We start from the raw sequence: 26,469 nt of genomic DNA, 5'->3' as shown, positions 1-26,469 counted from the left end.
CACTATCCATTGTCCAGACGTGGGCAGCTTCACTCTCCAAGGAGCTGGGAGCATGAGTAAATGCAGTAGAGTGATATGACCCTGTCTCCCCCCCACCGCCCCCAGTGACCTGTCACTGTGGTGCACAGATCCAGGACCCTACAGCAGTGTCTTGGGATGGGTTAGAGTGGGTGACAGACGCCCAACACCCACCTTCTTCCGAGTGAGGCCTGACCCCTCCCAGGCTGACTGTCCCCTGGCCAGATTCACCGGGGACGCTGGCTGCCTCCCTGGAGGAGTGTGGAACTGTGGTTCATTGCTGGTGGACCTCAGGCAGACATCGCCACAAAATGAGAGCAGAACTACATTTGATTGCAGAAACTTTATTGACAACTTCAAGCACACCGATGAGAGGCAATGAGAGCGTTGGACCGGGAGGGGTAATGGGGACGGGAGGGGAGGGGGCGTCCTGCACCTGCCCCCTCAGCACCGGCGCTTGGTGAGTTTGGTCAGCACTTGGTGCTGCTGTGGTTTGTAGATCAGGAAGAAGCTGTTCGGGGGGATCCGTCCTCGACCCTGGGCATCCACAATACCCATCAGGGTGTACCTGACACCTGCAGGGACAGACAACAGTCAGTGTGTGGCTGTACCCGTGGGGACAGGCATTCAGTGCCTGTAGTCACTGGGAGGGGGGAGGTTCAGAATGTGCCCATACCCACAACAGTCAGTGTGTAGCTGTACCCATGGGGACAGGCATGAGTGTGTACCTGGACCCACAGGGGACAGACAACATGTGTCTGTACTCAATGGGGGCGGGGGGAATCAGAATGTGCCTGTACCCACAGGGGGCAGACGGCAGTCCATGTGTGCCTGTACTTGTGGGGACAAACAGAATTGCCTGTACCCATGGGGGACAGACTGTACTCATTGGGGGCAGGGTGAAATCAGAATGTGCCTGTACCCACAGGAGGCAGTGTATGTCTGTAATTGTGGGAGACAGATGGGAGTTGCTGTGTAGCTGTACCCATTGAGGATGGACAACAGTCAGAGTATACCTTTACCCAAGGAGGACAGACAACAATTGGTGTACTTGCCCCACAAGGCACAGATAACAGTCGATGTACCTGTACCCATTGAGGATGGACAGCAGCCGTGTCTACCTGTACCCATTGAGGATGGACCTGTACCCACAGGGAACAGGCAACGGTTGATGTACCTGTACCCACAGGGGACAGACAGCAGCCCGTGTGTAGCTTTATCCACAGGGATCAGAAAACATCCCATGTAACTGTACCCATGGGGACAGGGAACATTCTGTATGTGCCTGTACCCACAAGGGACAGACAACATTGGAGTCAGCTCCACATCCCACAATCTCTCCCAGTCCTACCTTTCTTCAGGTTGGGACATCTCCGACAGACCAGCAGCATCTTGGCCAGTGTCTTGCCCTGCACCTCCCGCATCGCCAAGCTGCCCGTCTTGTAGGTGTGGATGATAGAGATGGTGGCCTGTAGACCCTGCCCTAGAGGGCTGAGGCTCACTACCTTCCCGGAGATCACTGTGGAGAAGGAAAGAATCAGTGACAGAAACTGTTTCAGCACTGGCACAGTGCCATAGGCTCACTGTACTCACTGGCACAGTGCCATTGGCTCACTGTACTCACTAGCACAGTGCAATTGGCTCACTGTACTCACTGGCACCGTGCCTTTGGCTCATTGCACTCACTAGCACCGTGCAATTGGCTCACTGTACTCACTGGCACCGTGCCTTTGGCTCATTGCACTCACTGGCACAGTGCAATTGGCTCACTGTACTCACTGGCACCGTGCCTTTGGCTCATTGCACTCACTAGCACCGTGCAATTGGCTCACTGTACTCACTAGCACAGTGCCATTGGCTCACTGCACTCACTGGCACAGTGCAATTGGCTCACTGCACTCACTGGCACAGTGCCATTGGCTCACTGTACTCACTGGCACAGTGCAATTGGCTCGCTGTACTCACTGGCACAGTGCAATTGGCTCACTGCACTCACTGGCACAGTGCAATTGGCTCACTGCACTCACTGGCACAGTGCCATTGGCTCACTGTACTCACTAGCACAGTGCAATTGGCTCACTGCACTCACTGGCACAGTGCAGTTGGCTCACTGCACTCACTGGCACAGTGCAATTGGTTCACTGCACTCACTGGCACAGTGCCATTGGCTCACTGCACTCACTGGCACAAAGCACTTGGCTCACTGCACTCACTGGCACAGTGCCATTGGCTCACTGGCACCGTGCTGTTGGCTCACTGCACTCACTGGCACAGTGAAATTGGCTCACTGCACTCACTGGCACAGTGCAATTGGCTCATTGCACTCACTGGCACAGTGCAATTGGCTCATTGCACTCACTGGCACAGTGCTGTTGGCTCACTGCACTCACCATCACAGTGCAATTGGCTCACTGCACTCACTGGCACAGTGCCATTGGCTCACTGCACTCACTGGCACAGTGCTGTTGGCTCCCGTAGAGCAGCACAGCTCAAAACCGACTCTTCAGTCCATTTAGTTTGTGCTGAACAGTTACTCTGCCTTCTCCCATCGACCTGCTCCCTGCATCTGGACCACAGTTCTCCATACCCCTCTCATCCATGTACTTAACCAGACTTCTCTTAAATGCTGCAACCAACCCTGCATTCACCATTTCCGCTGGCGGCTCATTCCATTCTCACCAGCCTCTGTGAAGAAGTTACCCCTCACAATCCCCTTAAACATTTCACCTTTCACCTTTCACCCATGACCTCTAGTTTAGTCTCATGCAGCCTCAATGAAAACAGCCTGCATTAACCCTATCTATACCCACCTTAACTTTGTATACATCTATCAAATCTCCTCTAAATCTTCTACATTTCTACGCTCCAGGGAATAATATCATAACTTACTCAACCTTTCCCTTTAATTCAGGTCCTCAAGTTCCAGTAACGTAACATCCTTGTAAATAGTCTCTGCACACTTCTAATCTTTTTCACGTCTTTCCTGTAGTCCAAGTTTGGGCCTAACCAACGTCTTATACAACTTCAACATAACATCCATCTCCCGTACTCAATACTTTGATTTATGAAGGCTAATGTGCCAAAACCTTTCCTTATGACTTTCAAGGAATTATGGATTAGTATTCCCAGATTCCCCATGTTCTATTGCAGTCCGCAGTGTCCCACCATTGACTGAGATATCCCCCTCTCCAGCTCCCCACAATCAGGGGAGATCTTAGCCACTAGCTGATGGTAATCTCACCCTTTCTCAGAGTCACAGAACCACATGACTCACAGACAGGCCCTTCGGTCTGCCGTAACCATACTGACCCATCGGCACTAATCCCATTTCTCCACCTGTTGTCTCTCCTTTTGCTGACACTGATCTCCTCTCTGTAACCCAACTCCCCTCCCCCGGTGTCAGACCTCTTTAACCACGGGTCAATGAGTCCCACTAGCGCCCCTCAGGTGCTGTACATCTCCATCAGGTAATTTCCCCCCCCCCACCCACCTGCTCCAGTGAGAACAGACCCCACCTCTCTCCACAGCAGAATGACCCCGTCCCAGACAACACTCCACACCCTCCTGGCCTATGTCACAGACAGATATCCTGCACATTATTGTGGTTGCCCAGACGCAGGCTGGGATTCAGGGTGGGGTCAAGGTTCAGGAAGAGGTGAGAGTCAGGAAAAGGTCAAGGTTCAGGAAGAGGTGGGAGTCAGGGAAGGGTCAAGGTTCAAGAAGAGGTGGGAGTCAGGGAAGGATCAAGGTTCAGGAAGGGGGGGGATTCAGGGTAGGGTCAAGCTTCAGGAAGAGGTGAGAGGGTTCCACGTCCCCCCATGACATCACTCACCGAAGTCACTGGCACAGAAGTTGCTCTGGAGGGTCCCTTGGCGCCGACATTTGGTTTGACACATGGTGCCTTTGGGGTGACCTGAGAGGCAGAAGGCAGAGAGCATAGCAGTATTAGTTCACAGGGGTACACTCAACACTGAGACAGGATAGAGAAAGGGAAAGAAAGGGGTGGGGGAGAGGGTTGGGGGAAGGGTGGAGTGAGTGGGAAGAGAGAGGGAGGAGGGGAGAGAGGGAGGAGGGGCAGAGAGGGAGGAGGGGCAGAAAGGGAGGAGGGGCAGAGAGGGAGGAGAGAACACCGGACGCTCCGGGTGTTTGGGTCACCGTCCATCCACAACCAGTGCATTCACAGATATCCGGGCTCCCGGTCCGACTGTAGACAGGCAGGAGAAGTCTGTACCTTTTCTCCTGGGTGCCTTGGTGGTGGTGGTGGTGGTGGGGGGGGAGGTTGGTTCTGGTTGCAAGGCCACGCCGTTCCTTTGCCTCACGTCGTACTTTGCCAAAAACCCATCGGCCGTGACACTCAGGTCTGACACAAATTGGACCAGCAGCTCGCTCCCCTCAGATGTGATGGAACTTTCAGTGGAAAAAGATTAGCATCACACTCAGGTTGTAGTTACCTGACACTCTGTTTGTAGCCCCCGCACTCTGGCTGTAGCCCATCCCCTCTGCCTGTACCCCTCCACTCCACCTGTAGCCCACACCAATGGTCTGCCTGTAGCCCTTCCAAGCTGTCTGTAGCCCATACTACTGTTGTACCTATAACCCCTCCATTCTGTCTGTAGCCCCTACATGCCACCTTTAGCCCACACCAATATGTTCTACCTGTAACTCCTCCACTCTGCCTGTAGTCCACAGCAATGTTCTGCCTGTAGCCCCTACACTCCACCTGTATCCCACAGCAATGTTTTGCCTGTAGCCCTTCCACTCTATCTGTAGTCCTGCATTCTGCCTGTAGCCCACAGCAATGTTTTTGCCTGTAGCCCCTCCACTCTATCTGTAGTCCCCGCTTCCGCCTATTAGCCTGTCGCAATGACACAACTGTAGCCCATGCATTCCAGCCTACCCATGTACAACCAACACTCTGCCTGTAGACTCCCTCCCCCAATGCTTTGCCTTTAGTGCCTGAACTCTGCTTATAACCTTTGCGTTCCACAAGCCAAAACTCCACCTGTGGCTGCCCCAGTGCTCTGCTGGAGCTACCCGGTGTTGCATCCATAACCTGCAGGAGGTTCGCCTGTCACCGGGTGTACAAGAGTGAAGTATTCAGAGTTGTGCTGGTGGGAGTGTGGAAACATGCTGAAGGAGGTGCGTGGGGGTGCGGAAAATTGGTGTGACATAGGTGAGGACGGTGGGAGAGGGGGTTGAGGTAGGGGTATTGGAGTCTGTGGTGGAGGGCGTGAGGGTTGGAGAATGATGCAGGGGGACAGGGAACTCACCCAGGCAGGGTGCTTCCACAGAACCGGCCCAGCCGTTGTCCCTCCTCGCTTCTGTCCCCGTTGTAGATAGTGACATAATCGTAGCGACAGTAAGTGTCATCTTCAATCGCAAACTTCTCAAAATTCAGCTCCACATACTGGAGGGAGGGGAGAGGGGTAGGGGTGGGATTGGAGGTTGGCAGCATGGCAGGAATTCAGAAGGCAAGGGGAATTGGAAAGAAGATGGGGATAAACATTAGATTAAAGGTTAGCTTGATTTGTCACATGTACCTCGAAACTTTCAACAACAATTTGAAACTTTCAAATCTGGGAAATTATAGGCCGGTAAGTTTGACGTCGGTAGTAGGTAAATTATTGGAAGGAGTACTAAGAGATAGGACCTACAAGTATTTGGATAGACAGGGACTTATTAGGGAGAGTCAACATGGCTTTGTATGTAGTAGGTCATGTTTGACCAATCTATTAGAGTTTTTTGAGGAGGTTACCAGGAAAGTGGATGAAGGGAAGGCAGTGGATGTTGTCTACATGGACTTCAGTAAGGCTTTTGACAAGGTCCCGCATGGGAGGTTAGTTAGGAAGATTCAGTCGCTAGGTATACATGGAGAGGTAGTAAATTGGATTAGACATTGGCTCAATGGAAGAAGCCAGAGAGTGGTAGTGGAGGATTGCTTCTCTGAATGGAGGCCTGTGACCAGTGGTGTGTCACAGGGATCAGTGCTGGGTCCATTGTTATTTGTCATCTATATCAATGATCTGGATGATAATGTGGTAAATTGGATCAGCAAGTTTGCTGATGATACAAAGATTGGAGGTGTAGTGGACAGTGAGGAAGGTTTTCAAAGCTTGCAGAGGGATTTGGAGCAGCTGGAAAAATGGGCTGAAAAATTGCAGATGGAGTTTACTACAGACAAGTGTGAGGTATTGCGCGTTGGAAGGACAAACCAAGGTAGAACATACAAGGTAAATGGTAGGGCACTGAGGAGTGCAGTAGAACAGAGGGATCTGGGAATACAGATACAAAATTCCCTAAAAGTGGCATCACAGGTAGATAGGGTCGTAAAGAGAGCTTTTGGTATATTGGCCTTTATAAATCAAAGTATTGAGTATAAGAGTTGGAATGTTATGGTGAGGTTGTATAAGGCATTGGTGAGGCCGAATCTGGAGTATTGTGTTCAGTTTTGGTCACCAAATTACAGAAAGGATATAAATAAGGTTGAAAGAGTGCAGAGAAGGTTAACAAGGATGTTGCCGGGACTTGAGAAACTGAGTAACAGGGAAAGGTTGAATAGATTAGGATTTTATTCCCTGGAGCGTAGAAGAATGAGGGGAGATTTGATAGAAGTATATAAAATTATGATGGCTATAGATACAGTAAATGCAAGCAGGCTTTTTCCACTGAGGGTAGGGGAGAAAAAATCCCAGAGGACATGAGTCAAGGATGAAGAGGGAAAAGTTTAAAGGGAACATTAGGGGGAGCTTCTTCACACAGAGAGTGGTGGGAGTGTGGAATGAGCTGCCAGATGAAGTAGTAAATACGGGCTCACTTTTAACATTTAAGAAAAACCTGGACAGGTACATGGATGGGAGGTGTATGGAGAGATATGGTCCAGGTGCAGGTCAGTGGGACTAGGCAGAAAAATGGTTCGGCACAGCCAAGAAGGGCCAAAAGGCCTGTTTCTGTGCTGTAATGTTCTGTGGCTCTGACCAACACAGTATGAGGATGCACTGGGAGCAGCCCATGAGAGTTGATGCACCAACATAGCACACCCACAAATGATGAACCCTAACCCATACGAGGAGCTTGGAGGAAACCCACACGGTCAAAGGGAGAACATGCCAACTCTTTCCAGACAGTGGTGGGAGTGGAACACGGATCACTGGCTCTGTAATAGTGTCACTGCAACCACGACGCAGGAGGGAGGATGGAGTGTGGGGGAGAGAGGGGGAGAGAGGGGGGAGAGAGGGAGAGGGAGAGATGGGGAGAGAGGGTGAGAGAGGGGGAGAGGGGGAGACGGGGAGGGAGAGAGGGGGGAGAGAGGGAGAGGGAGAGATGGGGAGAGAGGGTGAGAGGGGGAGACGGGGAGGGGGAGAGGGAGAGATGGGGAGAGAGGGTGAGAGAGGGGGAGAGAGGAGAGAGGGGGAGACGGGGAGAGGGGGAGAGGGAGAGATGGGGAGAGAGGGGGAGAGAGGGGGAGAGAGGAGAGAGGGGGAGATGGGGAGAGGGGGAGGGGGGAGAGGGGGAGACGGGGAGATGGGGAGAGAGGGGGAGAGGGGGGAGAGAGGGGGAGGGGGAGGGGGAGGGGGGAGAGGGGGAGAGGGGTAGGGGGGGAGATGGAGAAATGGAGAGGAAGTGAGAGGGAGGAGTGGAGACACCGAGGGAAGGTGCTGCCATACCTGATGGGGCCGGGCAACGATGTGCCAGGTACAGGTGATGCCAGTGGGATATGTTTTGTCCGGCCAGTTGGGGGTCGTGAAGGACCCCTGAGGTTTGACCAGCTTCCCCCCGCAGAACTGGCTCTCTGCAGAGACACAACCCATCAGTCCGACTGTTCCTGTTCCCTGCCCCTCCCAGTCTAACTGTTCCCCTGTTCCCTGCCCTCATGGTATGACTGTTCCCCCTTGCCCCCACCCAGTCTGACTGTTCCCCTATTCCCTGCCATCTCCCGATCTGACTGTTCCCCTTCCCCCCACCCAGTCTGACTGTTCCCCTGTTCCCTGCCATCTCCTAGTCTGACTGTTCCCCCTCCCCCTACCCAGTCCGACTGTTTCCTTATTCCCTGCCATCTCCCAATCTGACTGTTCCCCCTTGCCCCCACCCAGTCCGACTGTTCCCCGGTTCCCTGCCATCTCCCAGTCTGACTGTTCCCCCTTCCCCCCACCCAGTCCGACTGTTTCCTTATTCCCTGCCATCTCCCAATCTGACTGTTCCCCCTTGCCCCCACCCAGTCCGCTTGTTCCCCTATTCCCTGCCATCTCCCGGTCTGACTGTTCCCCCCACATACCTACTGTTCCCCTGCACTCTTATGGTCTGACTGTTCCACCATTCACTCGCCCCTCCTGCTCCAACAGTTCCCACCCGAAACCCCCTCCCTGGTCAAAGTGCACCCCTGTGCCCCTGCTCCCTGCCAACTCTTCCCAGCCCCCACTCCATCCACCCTTCAGTCTGACTGTTTCCACCTCACACGTTCCCATTCCGACTGACAGAGTGACGGGTGCTCACACCTGTAGTGGGTGGTAGTCCAGCTGTGTACACGGCGAGGAAGCCCTTCCCGGCGGAGTCACTGTCGGACTCCATGACGATATGGATGGTGTTTCCAGTGGAGACGAGGGCTCCTGGCCGGATGGTCCCACAGAACCGGCCCAGTCTCTCAGCCGATGGTGACTGTCCGTTGTAAATGCTGACGTGGTCGTAGCGGCAGGTGGGGTTCGACTCAAGGTCCAGGTGACGGAACGACAGGTGAACCACCTGTCCTGGGGAAACCTGGGGTGGGCAATGGGCCAAGGGGTCAGTGCAGGGCAGGGAGACAGCCCACTGAAGAACCATCCCACACACACATACTGGCCTTCACTAGGGGATAGACCCATAAACAAACTGACACTCACACGGGGGATGGTCCCACACACAAATCTCCACCCCTCCTCCGCTCTTGGGTGGAGGCATCGTGTCTATAGACCTTTTTTTCCCTCCACCCCTCACCTCTGAACCCTGCCTGCCTGATCTTTTTGATTTACATTGACCCTTGACCCCTGAATCATGCCATGACCTGACATCACTCCTCACCCTCTGACCCATAACTGCAACTCTCCATCCACTGATACACAATACCAAATAACCCCACCCTCTGATCCATGACCCCTGACGCCAACCCTCTGAGCCATGACCCAACTGCCATCCTCTCACTCATGGCCCAACTCCACATTTTGACCTACAGCCCCTGACCCTTGCCCAAATTACTCACCGTGATGGTCCAGGAGCAGTTACTGTTGGGGGGATATGCTGCAGGGAATGACTCACTCGCCACGTGGCCCTGGTTGCCGGATAATTGTCCCCCACAGGGGAACACTGGCCTGGAACACAACACATCAACCTCAGTGGGGGAGGGATTAACTGCAGATTCCCCCAAACACCCACCCAAATTGATACAGCCCCTTCAAACCCATTCACTAATCCCCCCAACCCACTTCTGAACCCCCTTTAAATCAGTTCCAACTCTCTGAAAATCCACGCAACCTCCCCAATTTGAGGCAATCTCCAATTCTCCCCATAGAGCCCCACCCACCAAACTGTCCAAGCGTGCCCCAAACCCGAGTGAACTCCTCTCGACCCACCCCTCCAAACTCCCAACACACCTCAGCTCCTACCTCCGTGCAGTGACACTGTGGAATATCCCAGGCTGTGTATCCACAACCAGATTCACCTTACACGTTTACTCAGCCACACACTCAACACAACGTGTTCACTCGTGTAACACACCTCATTTACACACCCATGCTACGAACACACTCACACACACTCATGAGGCAATGTGCCCTGCAGCGCATTCACACCCTGTGCCACGTACATTTCCCTGTGATATCCTCACACTCGTGACACACACAAACACCACTGAGACACACCCACCACTACCTACTCACACCGCTGATACTCACACTCGCGCCCATGACACATAATCACACGCTTACACTCCTAACACACACGCAAACTCAAACTCACGCCCGCGTAAAACACACGCTGACACTTAACCTCTGTAGCACACGCACATTCATACTCGCACCCCTGTACACCCACACTCACGACCCTGTAACACACATGCTCTCACACTCAAGCCCCCGTGACACACAGACAGACGAGTGAGGGGGCGTGGGGCAACGTTTCAACTCCCGCACCGCAGCCCTGCCCCGCGCCGCTGTGTGACCCGAGCGGACCCCTACCTGGTGGTGTTGTCAGTCCGCTGGGCAGTGGCCAGATGCAGGAAGACCCCGAGCAGGAACACTTGCTTCTCCATGGCTCTGAGCTCCGACTGACAGAGAGGGTGGAGGGGAGGGGAGGGGGGTAATGAAGGAGGATCTCTGTCTCGTCCAATCCTGGCCCCCAGCTCCCGCCCTCGGCAGCCGGATAATTGCTGCCAGATGTTGTGGTTTTCCGCTGTTTTGCCCGGCAGGGGTCAGGAATGTTGGAAGCCGCCCAGAGTACACAGCCCGAGGGCCTGGAAGCCCCAGGCGAAGGGTGGGGTGTCTCCGTCTCCAACACCACCCTCCCCCTGTCCTTACCCCCACTCCCCCTTTCCCCCTCCCGCACGCCTCTCTCCCAAAGACAGCTCTGTTGTCCACTTCAGCTCAGCAGGTCAGGTAGCGTGGGGTAGACTCGGGCGGTGCCAGACGTGGAGAGACGGGCCAGAGTGTCCCAGACAGCGGGGAATGGGGGAACAGGCCACACTGTACCAGATGAGAGAGAGATGGTAGTGAACTAAACAGATCACTACAGCACCGTATGGTGTTGTACCGACTAACTTACTCTAAGACAATCTAACCCTTTCCCCTTATACCCCCTCATTTTCTAACATCCATGCCCCGTCTAAGAGTCTCATAAATGCCCCAATGTACTTGCCTCTACCACCACCCCTAGCAGAGTGTTTCTCACATCCACCTCTTTCCGTGTAAAAAAAACCTACCCCTGACACCACCCCGCTTCCACTATACATCAATCACCTTAAAATTATGAAATTATGCCCCCGGACATTAGCCATTTCCACCCTGGGAAAGATTCTGGCTGTTCAATCAGTTAGTGCCTCTTATCATCTTGTACAGCTCTCTCATTCTCCTTCGCTCCAGAGAGAAAAGCCCGAGCTCCTTCAACCCGTCTTCACCAGACATTCTGTGTAATTGGGGAGTGGGAGATTGGAGAACTGGGGCAGTTCCGCTCAGACTTCCCTTCGACCTACCTACCTACCTGTCTAAACCAATCCCATTAATCAGCACTCGGCCCCACGCCCCCGGCCTCGGTGATTGCTTTGCCGTTGTCAGGGTCTCTGCTTTCCTCACCCTCTCAGGGAGAATGTTACTGGTATCACCCCACTCCCCGGAATAAATCACCCGCGACTCCCCCTCCCCGGCACGTCCGCTGGTTTCTCCGTCGGAGAAACCTTCCTGCTGATCCCGTCACCCCACCTCGCCTCCGCCCCTTCCCCTGTAAACCCACCATCCCAACGAAGGCCCCGAAGCATCTTCAAACCCTTTCCACCTAACCGGAGGTCGCACTGTGGTTACCGAGGAAGGAGTGCATCCCTCAAAGATGGAGGAACATTCTAGAGCCAGTGCTGAATCGAGGAGGCACAGAGTGGGTCAAAGAGGGCACGGGGCACGACCCGATCACACGGGTCTGGAGCAGGTGGCCACTCGGCCGTCCTGGCTGCTGTCCCATTCTCACCGCATCCCACTCCACATTCACCCCCTCCTTTCAGATTCTCGTGAAACCTGCCCCCGAAAACAGTCGGTCTCGAACTTCTACTGTCCATTCAGGACAGGAATTCCACACTGTCCCATCACACACTCCCGGGGTCAGACACAGAGTGAATCTCTCTCCACACTGTCCCATCACACACTCCCGGGGTCAGACACAGAGTGAAACACCCTCCACACCGTCCCATCACACACTCCCTGGGTCAGACACAAAGTGAATCTCTCTCCACACTGTCCCATCATATACTCCCGGGGTCAGACACAGAGTGAAGCTCCCTCCACACCATCCATCACACACTCCCGGGGTCAGATACAGAGTGAAGCTCCCTCCACACCGCACTGTCACACACTGCTGGGGTGGTGTCAGTGCAGCCCAAATATTTTTCTCAGGATGGACAGAGGGAATGCGACGGCCTACCAGACTGTGCGCTGGGATGCGGGGCATCTGTCTAATCGATCGATACTCTCTTTAATTCAGGTGTGAGGGAGTCGGTCACCCTCCTCACTGTCGGGCGCGAGAACCGAGGTCACCGGACATCCACACGGGATCTGAGAGTCTGGGTTGAGAATCCAGGAAATTCTGTTCCCTCCGGGTGGGGATCCAAGGAATTCTCCGCACGAGGGCGGGGATCCGGGGAATTCACTTCTCCGAGTTTGGGAATCCAATGAATTTTCTACCCCGAGGTTTGAATCCAGAGAATTCGTCTCCCCTAGGTAGGGAAGCTAGGAAATTCTCTCTCCGAGGATGGGGATCCGGAGAATTCTCTCCCCCGAGGGTGGGGATCCGGGGAATTCTCTCCCCGATGGCGATGTATGCTGTGTGTCAGAACGGCAGTCAGGATTTCTGGATATCGATGCAATGCAGGGACATGCGGGTCTTGCAGGGGAACAAAGCCGAAGTAGGATATCTGCCGTGACAGGACAGGACAGAGGAGCCGAGTGGCCTGCTCCTTCTGCCAATAGATGACTGAGATCCTGTGTGCGACAGCACCACCTACTGTTACACCGCTGCTTCAGGAACTTTCATCTGCCCCCTGGCTGGGACAGCGAGCGTTGGGGTTACATAGATTGAGACAAGTCCTGACAGGGTCAGACGGGCCGGACCGGATCAGACTGGCCGGGACAGTCCAGACAGGGACGGACGGACCGCACCGGGTCGGACGGGCCGGACAGGGTAGGGCTTCATCAGGTGTCCCTGCAGAAACCAATTTCTTTTCCTCTCAAGGTCCCGATGATCAGAGACTCCTTCAGAATCCCAGCAGAGGATCACAATAAACCAATCAAACACAATGAAGCTCTATCCACACTGCCCAATCGCCCACTGCCAGGTAATTGTGTTAGTCACTGGTTTGTATATATAGCACTGAATTTGTAATAAAGATATTTTGTATATTTAAAAAAGCGTGAAATAGAGTGAACTCCCTCTACACTGTCCGATCACACACTCCCGGGGTCAGACACAGAATGAAACTCTTTCCACACAGTCCCATCACACACTCCCGGGGTCACACAGAGTGAAACTCTCTCCACACCATCCCATCACACACTCCCGGGGTCACACAGAGTGAAACTCCCTCCACACTGTCCCATCACACACTCCCGGGGTCAGACACAGAGTGAATCTCCCTCCACACTGTCCCATCACACACTCCCGGGGTCACACAGAGTGAAACTCCCTCCACACAGTCCCATCACACTCTCCCAGGGTCAGACAGAGTGAATCTCCCTCCACACCGTCCCATCACACACTCCCAGGGTCAGACACAGAATGAAACTCTCTCCACACCGTCCCATCACACACTCCCGGGGTCACACAGAGTGAAACTCTCTCCACACCATCCCATCACACACTCCCGGGGTCACACAGAGTGAAACTCCCTCCACACTGTCCCATCACACACTCCCGGGGTCAGACACAGAGTGAATCTCCCTCCACACTGTCCCATCACACACTCCCGGGGTCACACAGAGTGAAACTCCCTCCACACAGTCCCATCACACACTCCCGGGGTCACACAGAGTGAAACTCCCTCCACACCGTCCCATCTCACATTCCCAGGGTCAGACACAGAGTGAAGCTCCCTCCACACCGTCCCATCACACACTCCCAGGGTCAGACACAGAATGAAACTCTCTCCACACCGTCCCATCACACACTCCCAGGGTCAGACAGAGTGACCCTCCCTCCACACCGTCCCATCACACACTCCCGGGGTCACACAGAGTGAAACTCCCTCCACACTGTCCCATCTCACACTCCCGGGGTCAGACACAGAGTGAAGCTCCCTCCACACTGTCCCATCACACACTCCCGGGGTCAGACACAGAGTGAAGCTCCCTCCACACCGTCCCATCACACACTCCCAGGGTCAGACACAGAGTGACCCTCCCTCCACACTGTCCCATCACACACTCCCGGGGTCAGACACAGAGTGAAGCTCCCTCCACACTGTCCCATCACACACTCCCAGGGTCAGACACAGACTCAGAAACTACCTCCACACAGTCCCATCACACACTCCCGGGGTCAGACACAGAGTGAAACTCTCTCCACACCATCCCATCACACACTCCCGGGGTCACACAGAGTGAAACTCCCTCCACACTGTCCCATCACACACTCCCGGGGTCAGACACAGAGTGAATCTCCCTCCACACTGTCCCATCACACACTCCCGGGGTCACACAGAGTGAAACTCCCTCCACACCGTCCCATCACACACTCCCGGGGTCACACAGAGTGAAACTCCCTCCACACTGTCCCATCTCACACTCCCGGGGTCAGACACAGAGCGAATCTCCCTCCACACCGTCCCATCTCACATTCCCAGGGTCAGACACAGAGTGAAACTCTCTCCACACCATCCCATCACACACTCCCGGGGTCACACAGAGTGAAACTCCCTCCACACTGTCCCATCTCACACTCCCGGGGTCAGACACAGAGTGAAACTCCCTCCACACTGTCCCATCTCACACTCCCGGGGTCAGACACAGAATGAAACTCCCTCCACACCGTCCCATCACACACTCCCGGGGTCAGACACAGAGTGAAGCTCCCTCCACACCGTCCCATCACACACTCCCGGGGTCAGACACAGAGTGAAGCTCCCTCCACACTGTCCCATCACACACTCCCGGGGTCAGACACAGAGTGAAGCTCCCTCCACACCGTCCCATCACACACTACCGGGGTCAGACACAGAGTGAAGCTCCCTCCACACTGTCCCATCACACACTTTAAAGTGAAAATCAAGGTAATTGTCACCCGCACAAATCCGTTACAGAGATCCAACGAGAACATTTTGCAGCACAGTAAGTTGCTTTTATTAGCTGTGGGAGACTGAGGAGTGATCTTTCAGAGGTGTATAAAATCACGAAGAGCATAGGTAGGATGAGCGTGCACAGTCCTTTCTCCAGGGAAAGGAAATGTGGGGGGATGGGAGATGAGGATGAGGGAGGGTGCAGGCACACACAGAAAGAGAGATTGAGCTGAGGGGAGACTGGGGAAAGGAGGAATTGGGGAAGGAGTAAAGACGGGCAGGGGAGCGGAGTGAAGGGGGTGGGAGGAGCGTAAGGATGTGGGCGAGGTGACGGGGTGGGAAGATGGGAGAAAGCTGAATTTCGGCGTGGCCACAGGAGCCGGTTTCTGCTTTCACTGACTGAGGTCAGGCTCTACCGCTGGCTGACTGGAGCACTCACTCCTTGTCGGTCCTGTGGGAAACTGTGACAGTTTCATTGGGACCTGTAAGCCCACATCCTCTCACCCTCCGCGGCCTGTGACCCAACATGCCCTGTCAGTCAAGATCAAAGTCTATTTTAATGTCCTAAGTACGGGTGTGCACAGGTGCAGCCGCGTTACAGGTACATAGATAAGAGGCATTCACAAGTAAAAACATTAATTAAGTATTTTAATAAGAAAGAATACAATTAAAACAAAAGATGCTCACCTTATTGCTAAGTGATCACAGTGTTGCAGTACTGAAGTCGTGATTAAGGCTGTGCAGGCAGGCATAAAAACTATTTGGTTAAAGAGAAGTAGCTGTTCTTATATACTGTGGCACACTGTGTCCGGTGCTCCCATTGTGGCCTTCTATATGTTTGCAAGACCCGACGCAGACTGGGAGATCGTTTCGCTGAACACCTACGCTCTGTATGCAGGAGAAAGCAGGGTCTCCCAGTGGCCACACATTTTAATTCCACGTCCCATTCCCATTCTGACATGTCTATCCACGGCCTCCTCTACTGTCAAGATGAAGCCACACTCAGGTTGGAGGAACAACACCTTATATTCCGTCTGGGTAGCCTCCAACCTGATGGCATGAACATCGACTTCTCTAACTTCCATTAATGCCCCTCCTCCCCTTCTTACCCCATCCCTTATTTATTTATTATTATTTATTTTTTCCCTTTGTTTCTTTCTCTCTCTCTTTTTTTCTCCCTCTGTCCCTTTCACTGTAACTCTTTGCCTGCTCTCCATCTTCCTCCGGAGCTCCTCTCCTCCCGTCCCATGATCCTCTCCCTTCTCCAGCCTTGTATATCATGGTCCGGTCCATGAAGTCCGCATTCCGGTTCACGGTCCGGTCCGTGGACTCAGGACTCTGGGTCTTCCAGCTGTCCCTTGTTTGGTTGTGTTAATCATAGGCACCTGTTTCCCATCTTGGGGCCTTGAATATAAGTAGCCTTGGGGTTGAGTGTGGGGGCTGGTTTGTCTCGTCAGTCCCCCTTGGAGCAACCTGCTGATGGAAGGCTAGTGAAACCATTTGTGATCTCTAGGCCTGGTTGGAGGACCACTGCTTCATGGAGCCTTGTTGCCACTCGTTGGAGTAGTCTTTGCTGCATGGATTTGGCTGTTTCCTGGGCCAGCTGAGTGGCTGCCAACCACTCCGAGCTAGGTGGGGATCCGGCTGTTTCCGTAGCCAGCGGAGGTTGCTGGCTGTAACTGCGACTCAGAGCAACCCCGAAGCAGAGATGGAACTGTCTGTTGTTCTTTGGTGTTTGTCTCTTCTTGTCCTTGACTCCGTGAGGTAAGTCAGGCCGTTTTGCTGTTGCCCTGCGGGGGATCTGTCTTGTCTTGTCCTCGCCTCTGTGGGGGAAGTCAGGCCGTTTTGCCGTTGCCCTGCGGGGAAATCTGTCTTGTCTTGTCCTCGCCTCTGCTGGGTAAGTCTGGCCATTCTGCTGTTACCTGATGGAGGGACCTGTCCCACCTTGGTGTGGAGATGAAGCTGAGTCCTGGCTCTATGTCTATGTACTGTCCTGTCTCATGTTGGTGTTGTGTTAAAGATGAGTCCCGGCTTTTCGAAGGATAAGTCCCGGCTCTATGTTAATGTACAGTTCCCAGTCTGTCTCCGAGTTCCAGCCTCCGAGTTATCAGCCTCTGCAAGCTCAGGATCCCAGACCCCAGCCGGCAGCCGAGCTCAGGATCCCAGACCCCAGCCTCAAGCCTAAAGAGCAAAGACTCCAGCCTGTCTCCAAGCTCAGGCCTCTAGACCCCAGCCACGTCCTGTCCTGAAGCCATGTCATGTCCTTGCTTGGTTCTGGGGTCCGAGCCCGAGGCAAGATCCAGGTTCTGGGTCCTTATCCAGTCTCAGGCTCAGCGTCCAAGCCTTGTCTCCTAGCCAATGGTTTCTAGTCCTGGTCCCACTTTCCCTAGCCCAAGTCTGCGTTCTTGTCCCTGCTCCTGGTCTGAATCCTGTCACGTCCCTACTCTAGTCAAGTCCTGTTCCTTGTACTTCAGTGTCTGTGTCTTGCATTTGGGTCCGTTCCCAGCAGCCCACTGTGACATTGTATCCCTTTTGCCAATCAACTTTCCAATCTTAGCTCCATCCTTCCCCCTCCTGTCTTCTATCATTTTGGATCTCCCTCTCCCCCTCTTACTTTCAAATCTCCTACTATCTCTTCTTTCAGTTAGTCCTGACGAAGGGTCTCGGCCTGAAACGTCGACTGTACCTCTTCCTAGAGATGCTGCCTGGCCTGCTGCATTCACCAGCAATTTGTGTGTAGCAGTTCTTGAACCTGGTGGTGTGGACATTTCAGGCTTCTGTATCTCGTGCCCAACGGGAGGTGTGAGGAGGTGGCATCACCAGGATAGTGGATGTCTTTGATGATGGATGTTGTGCCTCCTGTACATGGCACCGATGATGGGGAAGTGGTGTGTCCGTGGTGTGTTGGGCCAAGTCAAAATACTTAATTTTCTACAGATGTACCGTGGAGAGCATTCTGTCTGGCTGCATCACCGTCCCACATGGGGGGGGGGTGTATACTGCACAGGATTGTAGCAAGCTGCAGAGAGTGGTAAACTTAGTCAGCTCCATCGTGGGCACTAGGCTTCATCGTATCCGGGACATCTTCAAGGAGCGATGCCTCAGAATGGCGGCGTCTATCATTAAGGACCCCCATCACCCAGGACATGCCTCTTCTCATCCTCACCATGAGGAAGGAGGTAGAGAAGCCTCAAGACACACTCAATGATTCAGGAAAAGCTTCTTCCCTGCTGCCACCAGATTTCTGAATGAACATTGAACCCATGAACACTACCTCTCCACTTTTTTTAATGACTGTTTCTGCACTATTTATTTAATGTAACTAATATAGTTACATTGCAGTATATACTGACTCTACAGTATAATACAGAAATAATAGTATATACTGACTCCACTGTTCCTTTTTTCCGATATCATCATGTATTGCAGAGTACCGCTGCTGCAAAATAAACAACATATCGCCATTAGCCTGTGATATTAAACTTGATTCTGATTCAATCACTGCAGCTTCTTTCATTTCTGTACGGTGGGATTACCCTGCATGAAGTCGGACACTTCCAGTACAGAGCGCTCAGTAACAAGCCAATCCACATCATCCTCCGGACAAAGCAGACACACTGACGTACTGCAGTTCCCTCCGGAGCGCCGGCTGCTCCCACACATTGCCCAATGACAGAGAGAGTCTCAGTCTCATCTCAGGGTGGGATGGGATGGTTACAAGCTGGGCATTGATGGCGGACCCAAATGCAAGACACAGACACTGAAGTACTAGGAACAGGACAAGGTTTATCGAGATAGCAAGGTGAGTCAGGAAGAAACAACGCTGGACATGGACACAGACCCTGGACGAGACAAGGACATTGGGGCTGGGCTAGGACTAAGACTAGGAAAGCAGGACCAGGACAAGGAAGTTGGGCTAGGACTCCGAGCCAGAGACTGGACAGGGACCCGGAACCTAGGTCTTGACTCGGGCTCGGAACCCAGATCTAGGCAACGACAAGACATGGCTACAGGACAGGACGAGGTATTCTGGCACAGGACGAGGAATCTCCAGCACCAGGCTGGGGAGGAACCGGAACTAGATGAGGACGCAAACACGAGGAATTCTGAAGATGCTGGAAATTCAAGCAACGCACATCAAAATTGCTGGTGAATGCAGCAGGCCAGGCAGCACCTCTAGGAAGAGGTACAGTCGAAGTTTCGGGCCGAGACCCTTCGTCAGGACTAACTGAAGGAAGAGTTAGCAAGAGATTTGAAAGTGGGAGGGGGAGATCCAAAATGATAGGAGAAGACAGGAGGGGGAGGGATGGAGCCAAGAGCTGGACAGGTGATTGGCAAAAGGGATATGAGAGGATCATGGGACAGGAGGCCCAGGGAGAAGGAAAAGGGGGGGGGGGAACCAGAGGATGGACAAGGGGAATAGTGAGAGGGACAGAGGGAGAAAAAGGAGAGAGAGAAAAAGATCGTGTGTATATAAATAAATAACAGATGGGGTATGAGGGGGAGGTGGGGCATTAGCAGAAGTTTGACAAGTCAGTGTTCATGTCATCAGGTTGGAGGCTACCCAGACTGAATATAAGGTGTTGTTCTTCCAACCTGAGTGTGGCTTCATCTTTACAGTAGAGGAGGCTGTGGATAGACATGTCAGAATGGGAATGGGATGTGGAATTAAAATGTGTGGCCACTGGGAGAATTTGCTTTCTCTGGCGGACAGAGCGTAGGTGTTCAGTGAAACGATCTCCCAGTCTGCGTCGGGTCTTGCCAATATATAGGAGGCCACATCGGGAGCACCGGATGCAGTATATCACCCCAGCCAACTCACAGGTGAAGTGTCGCCTCACCTGGAAGGACTGTCTGGGGCCCTGAATGGTGGTAAGGGAGGAAGTGTAAGGGCATGTGTAGCACTTGTTCCGCTTACAAGCAGAAGTGCCAGGAGGGAGATCAGTGGGGAGGATGGGGGGGATGAATGGACAAGGGAGTCGTGTAGGGAGCAATCCCTGCAGAATGCAGGGGGGGGGGGAGGGAAAGATGTGCTTAGTGGTGGGATCCTGTTAGAGGTGGCGGAAATTACGGAGAATAATATGTTGGACCCGGAGGCTGGTGGGGTGGTAGGTGAGGACCAGGGGAACCCTATTCCTAGTGGGGTGACGGGAGGATGGAGTGAGAGCAGATGGGCGTGAAATGGGGGAAATGCATTTGAGAGCAGAGTTGATGGTGGAGGAAGGGAAGCCCCTTTCTTTAAAACAGGAGGATATCTCCCTCATCCTGGAATGAAAAGCCTCATCCTGAGAGCAGATGTGGTGGAGACAGAGGAATTGCGAGAAGGGGATGGCGTTTTTGCAAGAGACAGGGTGAGAAGAGGAATAGTCCAGATAACTGTGAGAGTCAGTAGGCTTATAGTAGACATCAGTGGATAAGCTGTCTCCAGAGAGAGAGACAGAAAGATCTAGAAAGGGGAGGGAGGTGTCGGAAATGGACTAGGTAAACTTGAGGGCAGGGTGAAAGTTGGAGGCAAAGTTAATGAAGTCAACGAGCTCAGCATGCGTGCAGGAAGCAACGCCAATGCAGTCGTCGATGTAGCGAAGGAAAAGTGGGAGACAGATACCAGAATAGGTGTGGAACATAGATTGTTCCACAAAGCCAACAAAAAGGCAGGCATAGCTAGGACCCATACAGGTGCCCATAGCTACACCTTTAGTTTGGAGGAAGTGGGAGGAGCCAAAGGAGAAATTATTAAGAGTAAGGACTAATTCCGCTAGATGGAGCAGAGTGGTGGTAGAGGGGAACTGGTTAGGTCTGGAATCCAAAAAGAAGCGGAGAGCTTTGAGACCTTCCTGATGGGGGATGGAGGTATATAGGGACTGGACATCCATGGTGAAAATAAAGCGGTGGGGGCCAGGGAACTTAAAATCATCGAAAAGTTTCAGAGCTTGAGAAGTGTCATGAACATAGGTAGGAAGGGATTGAACAAGGGGGAATAAAATGGTGTTGAGGTATGCAGAAATGAGTTCGGTGGGGCATGAGCAAGCTGAGACAATAGGTCTGCCAGGACAGGCAGGTTTGTGGATCTTGGGTAGGAGGTAGATCCTGTCCCATGATCCTCTCATATCCCTTTTTCCAATCACCTGTCCAGCTCTTGGCTCCATCCCTCCCCTCCTGTCTTCTCCTATCATTTTGGATCTCCCCCTCCCCCTCCCACTTTCAAATCTCTTACTAGCTCTTCTTTCAGTTAGTCCTGACGAAGGGTCTCGGCCCGAAACGTTGACTGTTCCTTTTCCTAGAGATGCTGCCTGGCCTGCTGCGTTCACCAGCAACTTTGATGTGTATTACTAGATGAGGACACGAAGCTCAGATTTGGACAGGGCTGGAACACGGCGCCTGGACTTGGTCTTGGAACACAGGAACACAGAGCCTTGGACGTGGACTGGACGCTCAGAGCCTTGGACATGGATTGTACGAGGTACTCCAGGGCAGGACGAGGCTCTTGGACTCGGCTTGATTTTGCTGTTGGGTACGGAGCCGGGACTCCTCCTTGGAGCGCAGAGCTGGGATGCTTTCGCAGGGCCGGGGCCCTTTCTAGGACGCAATGCCAGGATGACTGCTGAGGGAACTGCCGAGGTAAACTGCCGAGGGACACCTGCACTGGACGAGAACATGAAGCCTTGACTTAGACAGGACTGGAACACGGCGCCTGGAACTTGGAACACAGGAGCACAGAGCCGGGACCCCTCCTTGGGAACAGGATTTAGGGTCGGGACTCTTCTTTGACACAGACACTAAACACAGGGACACAAAGAGACAGTTCCAAACTCAACGATAGATCGTTCCTTATCTTGGCGTGGCAAGGCTCCGGTCTCACTCCAGTGGTTCAACTTGACGGGGATGCAGGCGAGGCTTCAGAAGGAAGGGGAAGGGAACAGTCCAGCCGCGAATCCTTCATTTGCAGAGGTATTTATGTGTCAGCCCAAAATGAGAATCAGGTGCCTCAAGTAAGGCAGCCAATGGAACAAGGGAAAACAGGAAAACCCAGAATAAGGATCAATGAACCGGATCGTGAACCGGAATGCGGATTTCAAGGACCGGACCATGACAGGGATGGGGTGGGATGGAGTGGGGTGGGGTCACAAAATGGTGGCTTTATGTTGCAGTTGTATGTCATTGTCCAGGCCACATGTAAAAAGGGACCCGGGGAAGAAGATTTCAGAAAGTGACCTGGGGGAGAAGATTCAAAAGGGACATAGAGGGTTGTGAGTACATTGACCAAGCTGCCAGAGGAAGTGGTGGGAGCAGGTACAATAGAATCGTTAAAGAAGCACTTTGTCCAAGTACACCCCCCGAGAGAAGGAAATTGGACCAAAAACAGGAAGGTGTAACTCTGTGGGTGGGTACAGACTGGTTGTGCTGAATGGCCTATATCCAGAACTCCATGGAAATTGCCAGGGGCAATGCATTGGGCGTTCTGCCCCACAGGCCCAGGACTGCATAAGTTGTCAGAGCTTTACAGGAGTTCAGTGATTATGTCCCTCATTCTGTCCCCATTACCAGCCCTCTACCCCACCTGTCTCAGTAACCCCCTACGGACTGCACTATTTCCCATACTTGTGAACCCCACCCGACCCTAAACCCCTCCCAGTCTCTGTAACATCCCCAAGTGCCCCTAAACCCCTCCACGTCTCTGTAACCCCCTCCATCCCCTACACCCCTCCCTGTCTCTGTAACCCCCTCCATCCCCTACACCCCTCACCATCTATGTAAACCACTCCATCCCCTACACCCCTCCCTGTCTCTGTAACCCCCTCCATCCCCTACACCCCTCCCTGTCTCTGTAACCCCCTCCATCCCCTACACCCCTCACCGTCTCTGTAAACCACTCCATCCCCTACACCCCTCCCTGTCTCTGTAACCCCCTCCATCCCCTACACCCCTCCCTGTCTCTGTAACCACCTCCATCCCCTACACACCTCCCTGTCTCTGTAACACCCTCCATCCCCTACACCCCTCCCCGTCTCTGTAACCCCCTCCATCCCCTACACACCTCCCCGTCTCTGTAACCCCCTCCATCCCCGACACTCCTCTCTGTCTCTGTAGCCCCTCGATCCCCTACACCCCTCCCTGACTCTGTAAAACCCTCCATCCCCTACACCCCTCCCTGTCGCTGTAACCCCTCCATCCCCTACACCCCTCCCTGTCTCTGTAACCCCCTCCATCCCCTACACCCCTCCCTGTCTCTGTAGTACCTCCATCCCCAACACCCCTCCATCCCCAACACCCCTCCCTGTCTCTGTAACCCCCTCCATCCCCTACACCCCTCCATCCCCTACACCCCTCCCTGTCTCTGTAACCCCCTCCATCCCCTACACCCCTCCCTGTCACTGTAGCCCCACCATCACATACACCCTTCTCTGTCTCTGTAGCCCCTCCATCCCCTACACCCCTCCCTGTCTCTGTAACCCCCTCCATCCCCTACACCCCTCCCTGTCTCTGTAGCCCCCCATCCCCAACACCCCTCCATCCCCAACACCCCTCCCTGTCTCTGTAACCCCCTCCATCCCCTACACCCCTCCCTGTCTCTGTAACCCCCTCCATCCCCAACACCCCTCCCTGCCTCCGTAAACCCCTCCATCCTCTACACCCCTCCCTGTCTCTGTAACCCCTCCATCCCCTACACCCCTCCATCCCCTACACCCCTCCCTGTCTCTGTATCCCCTCCATCCTCTACACCCCTCCATCCTCTACACCCCTCCATCCCCTACACCCCTCCCTGTCTCTGTAACCCCCTCCATCCCCTACACCCTGCCCTGTCTCTGTAACACCCTCCATCCCCTACACCCCTCCCTGTCTCTGTAACCCCCTCCATCCCCTACACCCCTCCCTGTTTCTGTAACCCCTCCATACCCTACACCCCTCCCTGTCTCTGTAACCTCCTCCATCCCCTACACCCCTCCCTGTCTCTGTAACCCCCTCCATCCCATACACCCCTCACCGTCTCTGTAACCCCCTCCATCCCCTACACCACTCCCTGTCTCTGTAGCCCCTCCAGCCCCAACACCCCTCCCTGTCTCTGTAACCCCCTCCATCCTGAACACCCCTCCCTGTCTCTGTAACCCCCTCCATCCTCTACACCCCTCCCTGTCTCTGTAACCCCCTCCATCCCCTACACCCCTCCCTGTCTCTGTAACACCCTCCATCCCCTACACCCCTCCCACTCTCTGTAACCCCCTCCATCCCCTACACCCCTCCCCGTCTCTGTAACCCCCTCCATCCCCTAGACCCCTCCATCCCCTACACCCCTCCCCGTCTCTGTAACCCCCTCCATCCCCTACACCCCTCCCACTCTCTGTAACACCCTCCATCCCCAACACCCCTCCCTGTCTCTGTAACCCGCTCCATCCCCTACACCCCTCCCTGTCTCTGGAACCCCCTCCATCCCCTACACTCCTCCGCGTCTCTGTAACCCCCTCCATCCCCTACACCCCTCCCCGTCTCTGTAACCCCCTCCATCCCCTACACCCCTCCCCGTCTCTGTAATTCCTCCATCCCCTACACCCCTCCCCGTCTCTGTAACCCCCTCCATCCCCTACACCCCTCACCGTCTCTGTAACCCCCTCAATCCCATACACCCCTCACCGTCTCTGTAACCCCCTCCATCCCCAAGACCACTCCCTGTCTCTGTAGCCCCACCAGCCCCAACACCCCTCCCTGTCTCTGTAACCCCCTTAATCCGGAACACCCCTCCCTGTCTCTGTAACCCCCTCCATCCCCTACACCCCTCCCTGTCTCTATAACCCCCTCCATCCCCTACACCCCTCCCTGTCTCTGTAACACCCTCCATCCCCTACACCCCTCCCTGTCTCTGTAACCCCCTCCATCCCCTACACCCCTCCCACTCTCTGTAACCCCCTCCATCCCCTACACCCCTCCCCGTCTCTGTAACCCCCTCCATCCCCTAGACCCCTCCATCCCCTACACCCCTCCCCGTCTCTGTAACCCCCTCCATCCCCTACACCCCTCCCACTCTCTGTAACACCCTCCATCCCCAACACCCCTCCCTGTCTCTGTAACCCGCTCCATCCCCTACACCCCTCCCTGTCTCTGGAACCCCCTCCATCCCCTACACTCCTCCGCGTCACTGTAACCCCCTCCATCCCCTACACCCCTCCCCGTCTCTGTAACCCCCTCCATCCCCTACACCCCTCCCCGTCTCTGTAATTCCTCCATCCCCTACACCCCTCCCCGTCTCTGTAACCCCCTCCATCCCCTACACCCCTCACCGTCTCTGTAACCCCCTCAATCCCATACACCCCTCACCGTCTCTGTAACCCCCTCCATCCCCAAGACCACTCCCTGTCTCTGTAGCCCCACCAGCCCCAACACCCCTCCCTGTCTCTGTAACCCCCTTAATCCGGAACACCCCTCCCTGTCTCTGTAACCCCCTCCATCCCCTACACCCCTCCCTGTCTCTATAACCCCCTCCATCCCCTACACCCCTCCCTGTCTCTGTAACACCCTCCATCCCCTACACCCCTCCCTGTCTCTGTAACCCCCTCCATCCCCTACACCCCTCCCACTCTCTGTAACCCCCTCCATCCCCTACATCCCTCCCCGTCTCTGTAACCCCCTCCATCCCCTAGACCCCTCCATCCCCTACACCCGTCCCTGTCTCTGTAACCCCTCCATCCCCTACACCCCTCCCTGTCTCTGGAGCCGCTCCATCCCCTACACCCCTCCCTGTCTATGTAGCCCCTCCATACCCTACACCCCTCCCTGTCTCTGTAGCCCCTCCATCCCCTACACCCCTCCCTGTCTCTATAGCCCCTCTATCGCCTACACCCCTCCCTGTCTCTGGAGCTCCTCCATCCCCTACACCCCTCCATCCCCTACACCCCTCAATGTCTATGTAACCCCCTCTAATCCCGTACACCCCTCCCTGTCTCTGTTACACCCTCCAATCCCCTACACCCCTCCCTGTCTCTGTAACCCCTCCATCCCCTACACCCCTCCCTGTCTCTGTAACCCCCTCCATCCCCTACACCCCTCCCTGTCTCTGTAACCCCTCCATCCCCTACACCCCTCCCTGTCTCCGGAAACCTCTCCATGCCCTACACCCCTCCATCCCCTACACCCCTCCCTGTCTCTGTATCCCCTCCATCCCCTACACCCCTCCATCCCCTACACCCCACCCTGTCTCTGTAGCTCCTCCATCCCCTACACCCCTACATCCCCTACTCCCCTCAATGTCTATGTAACCCCCTCCAATCCCGTACACCCCTCCCTGTCTCTGTTACACCCTCCAATCCCCAAGACCCCTCCCTGTCTCTGTAACCCCTCCATCCCCTACACCCCTCCCTATCTCCGTAAACCCCACCATCCCCTACACCCCCCCCTGTCTCCGTAAACCCCTCCATCCTCTACACCCCTCCCTGTCTCTGTAACCCCTCCATCCCCTACACCCCTCCATC

General features: G+C 54.3%; 1 protein-coding gene across 1 annotated transcript; it reads right to left on the bottom strand.

Annotated features, from left to right (window-relative positions):
* Positions 1-352: 352 nt before the first annotated feature.
* On the bottom strand, positions 353-10,369 carry LOC134341127 (procollagen C-endopeptidase enhancer 2-like). Its single transcript, XM_063038900.1, has 9 exons — positions 10,221-10,369; positions 9,248-9,356; positions 8,511-8,769; positions 7,683-7,807; positions 5,289-5,425; positions 4,250-4,425; positions 3,851-3,931; positions 1,370-1,537; positions 353-593 (listed from the first exon to the last, which is right to left on the bottom strand). Exons 1-9 carry the CDS (start codon positions 10,292-10,294, stop codon positions 463-465), a joined length of 1,260 nt encoding a protein of 419 aa, XP_062894970.1. The 5' UTR covers positions 10,295-10,369; the 3' UTR covers positions 353-462.
* Positions 10,370-26,469: the final 16,100 nt, after the last annotated feature.

Source organism: Mobula hypostoma, assembly GCF_963921235.1.
Source record: "Mobula hypostoma chromosome 5 unlocalized genomic scaffold, sMobHyp1.1 SUPER_5_unloc_4, whole genome shotgun sequence".
NCBI lineage: Eukaryota > Metazoa > Chordata > Chondrichthyes > Myliobatiformes > Myliobatidae > Mobula > Mobula hypostoma.
The sequence above is the reverse complement of the archived record's forward strand: the minus strand, read 5'-3'. Positions and strand labels throughout refer to the sequence as shown.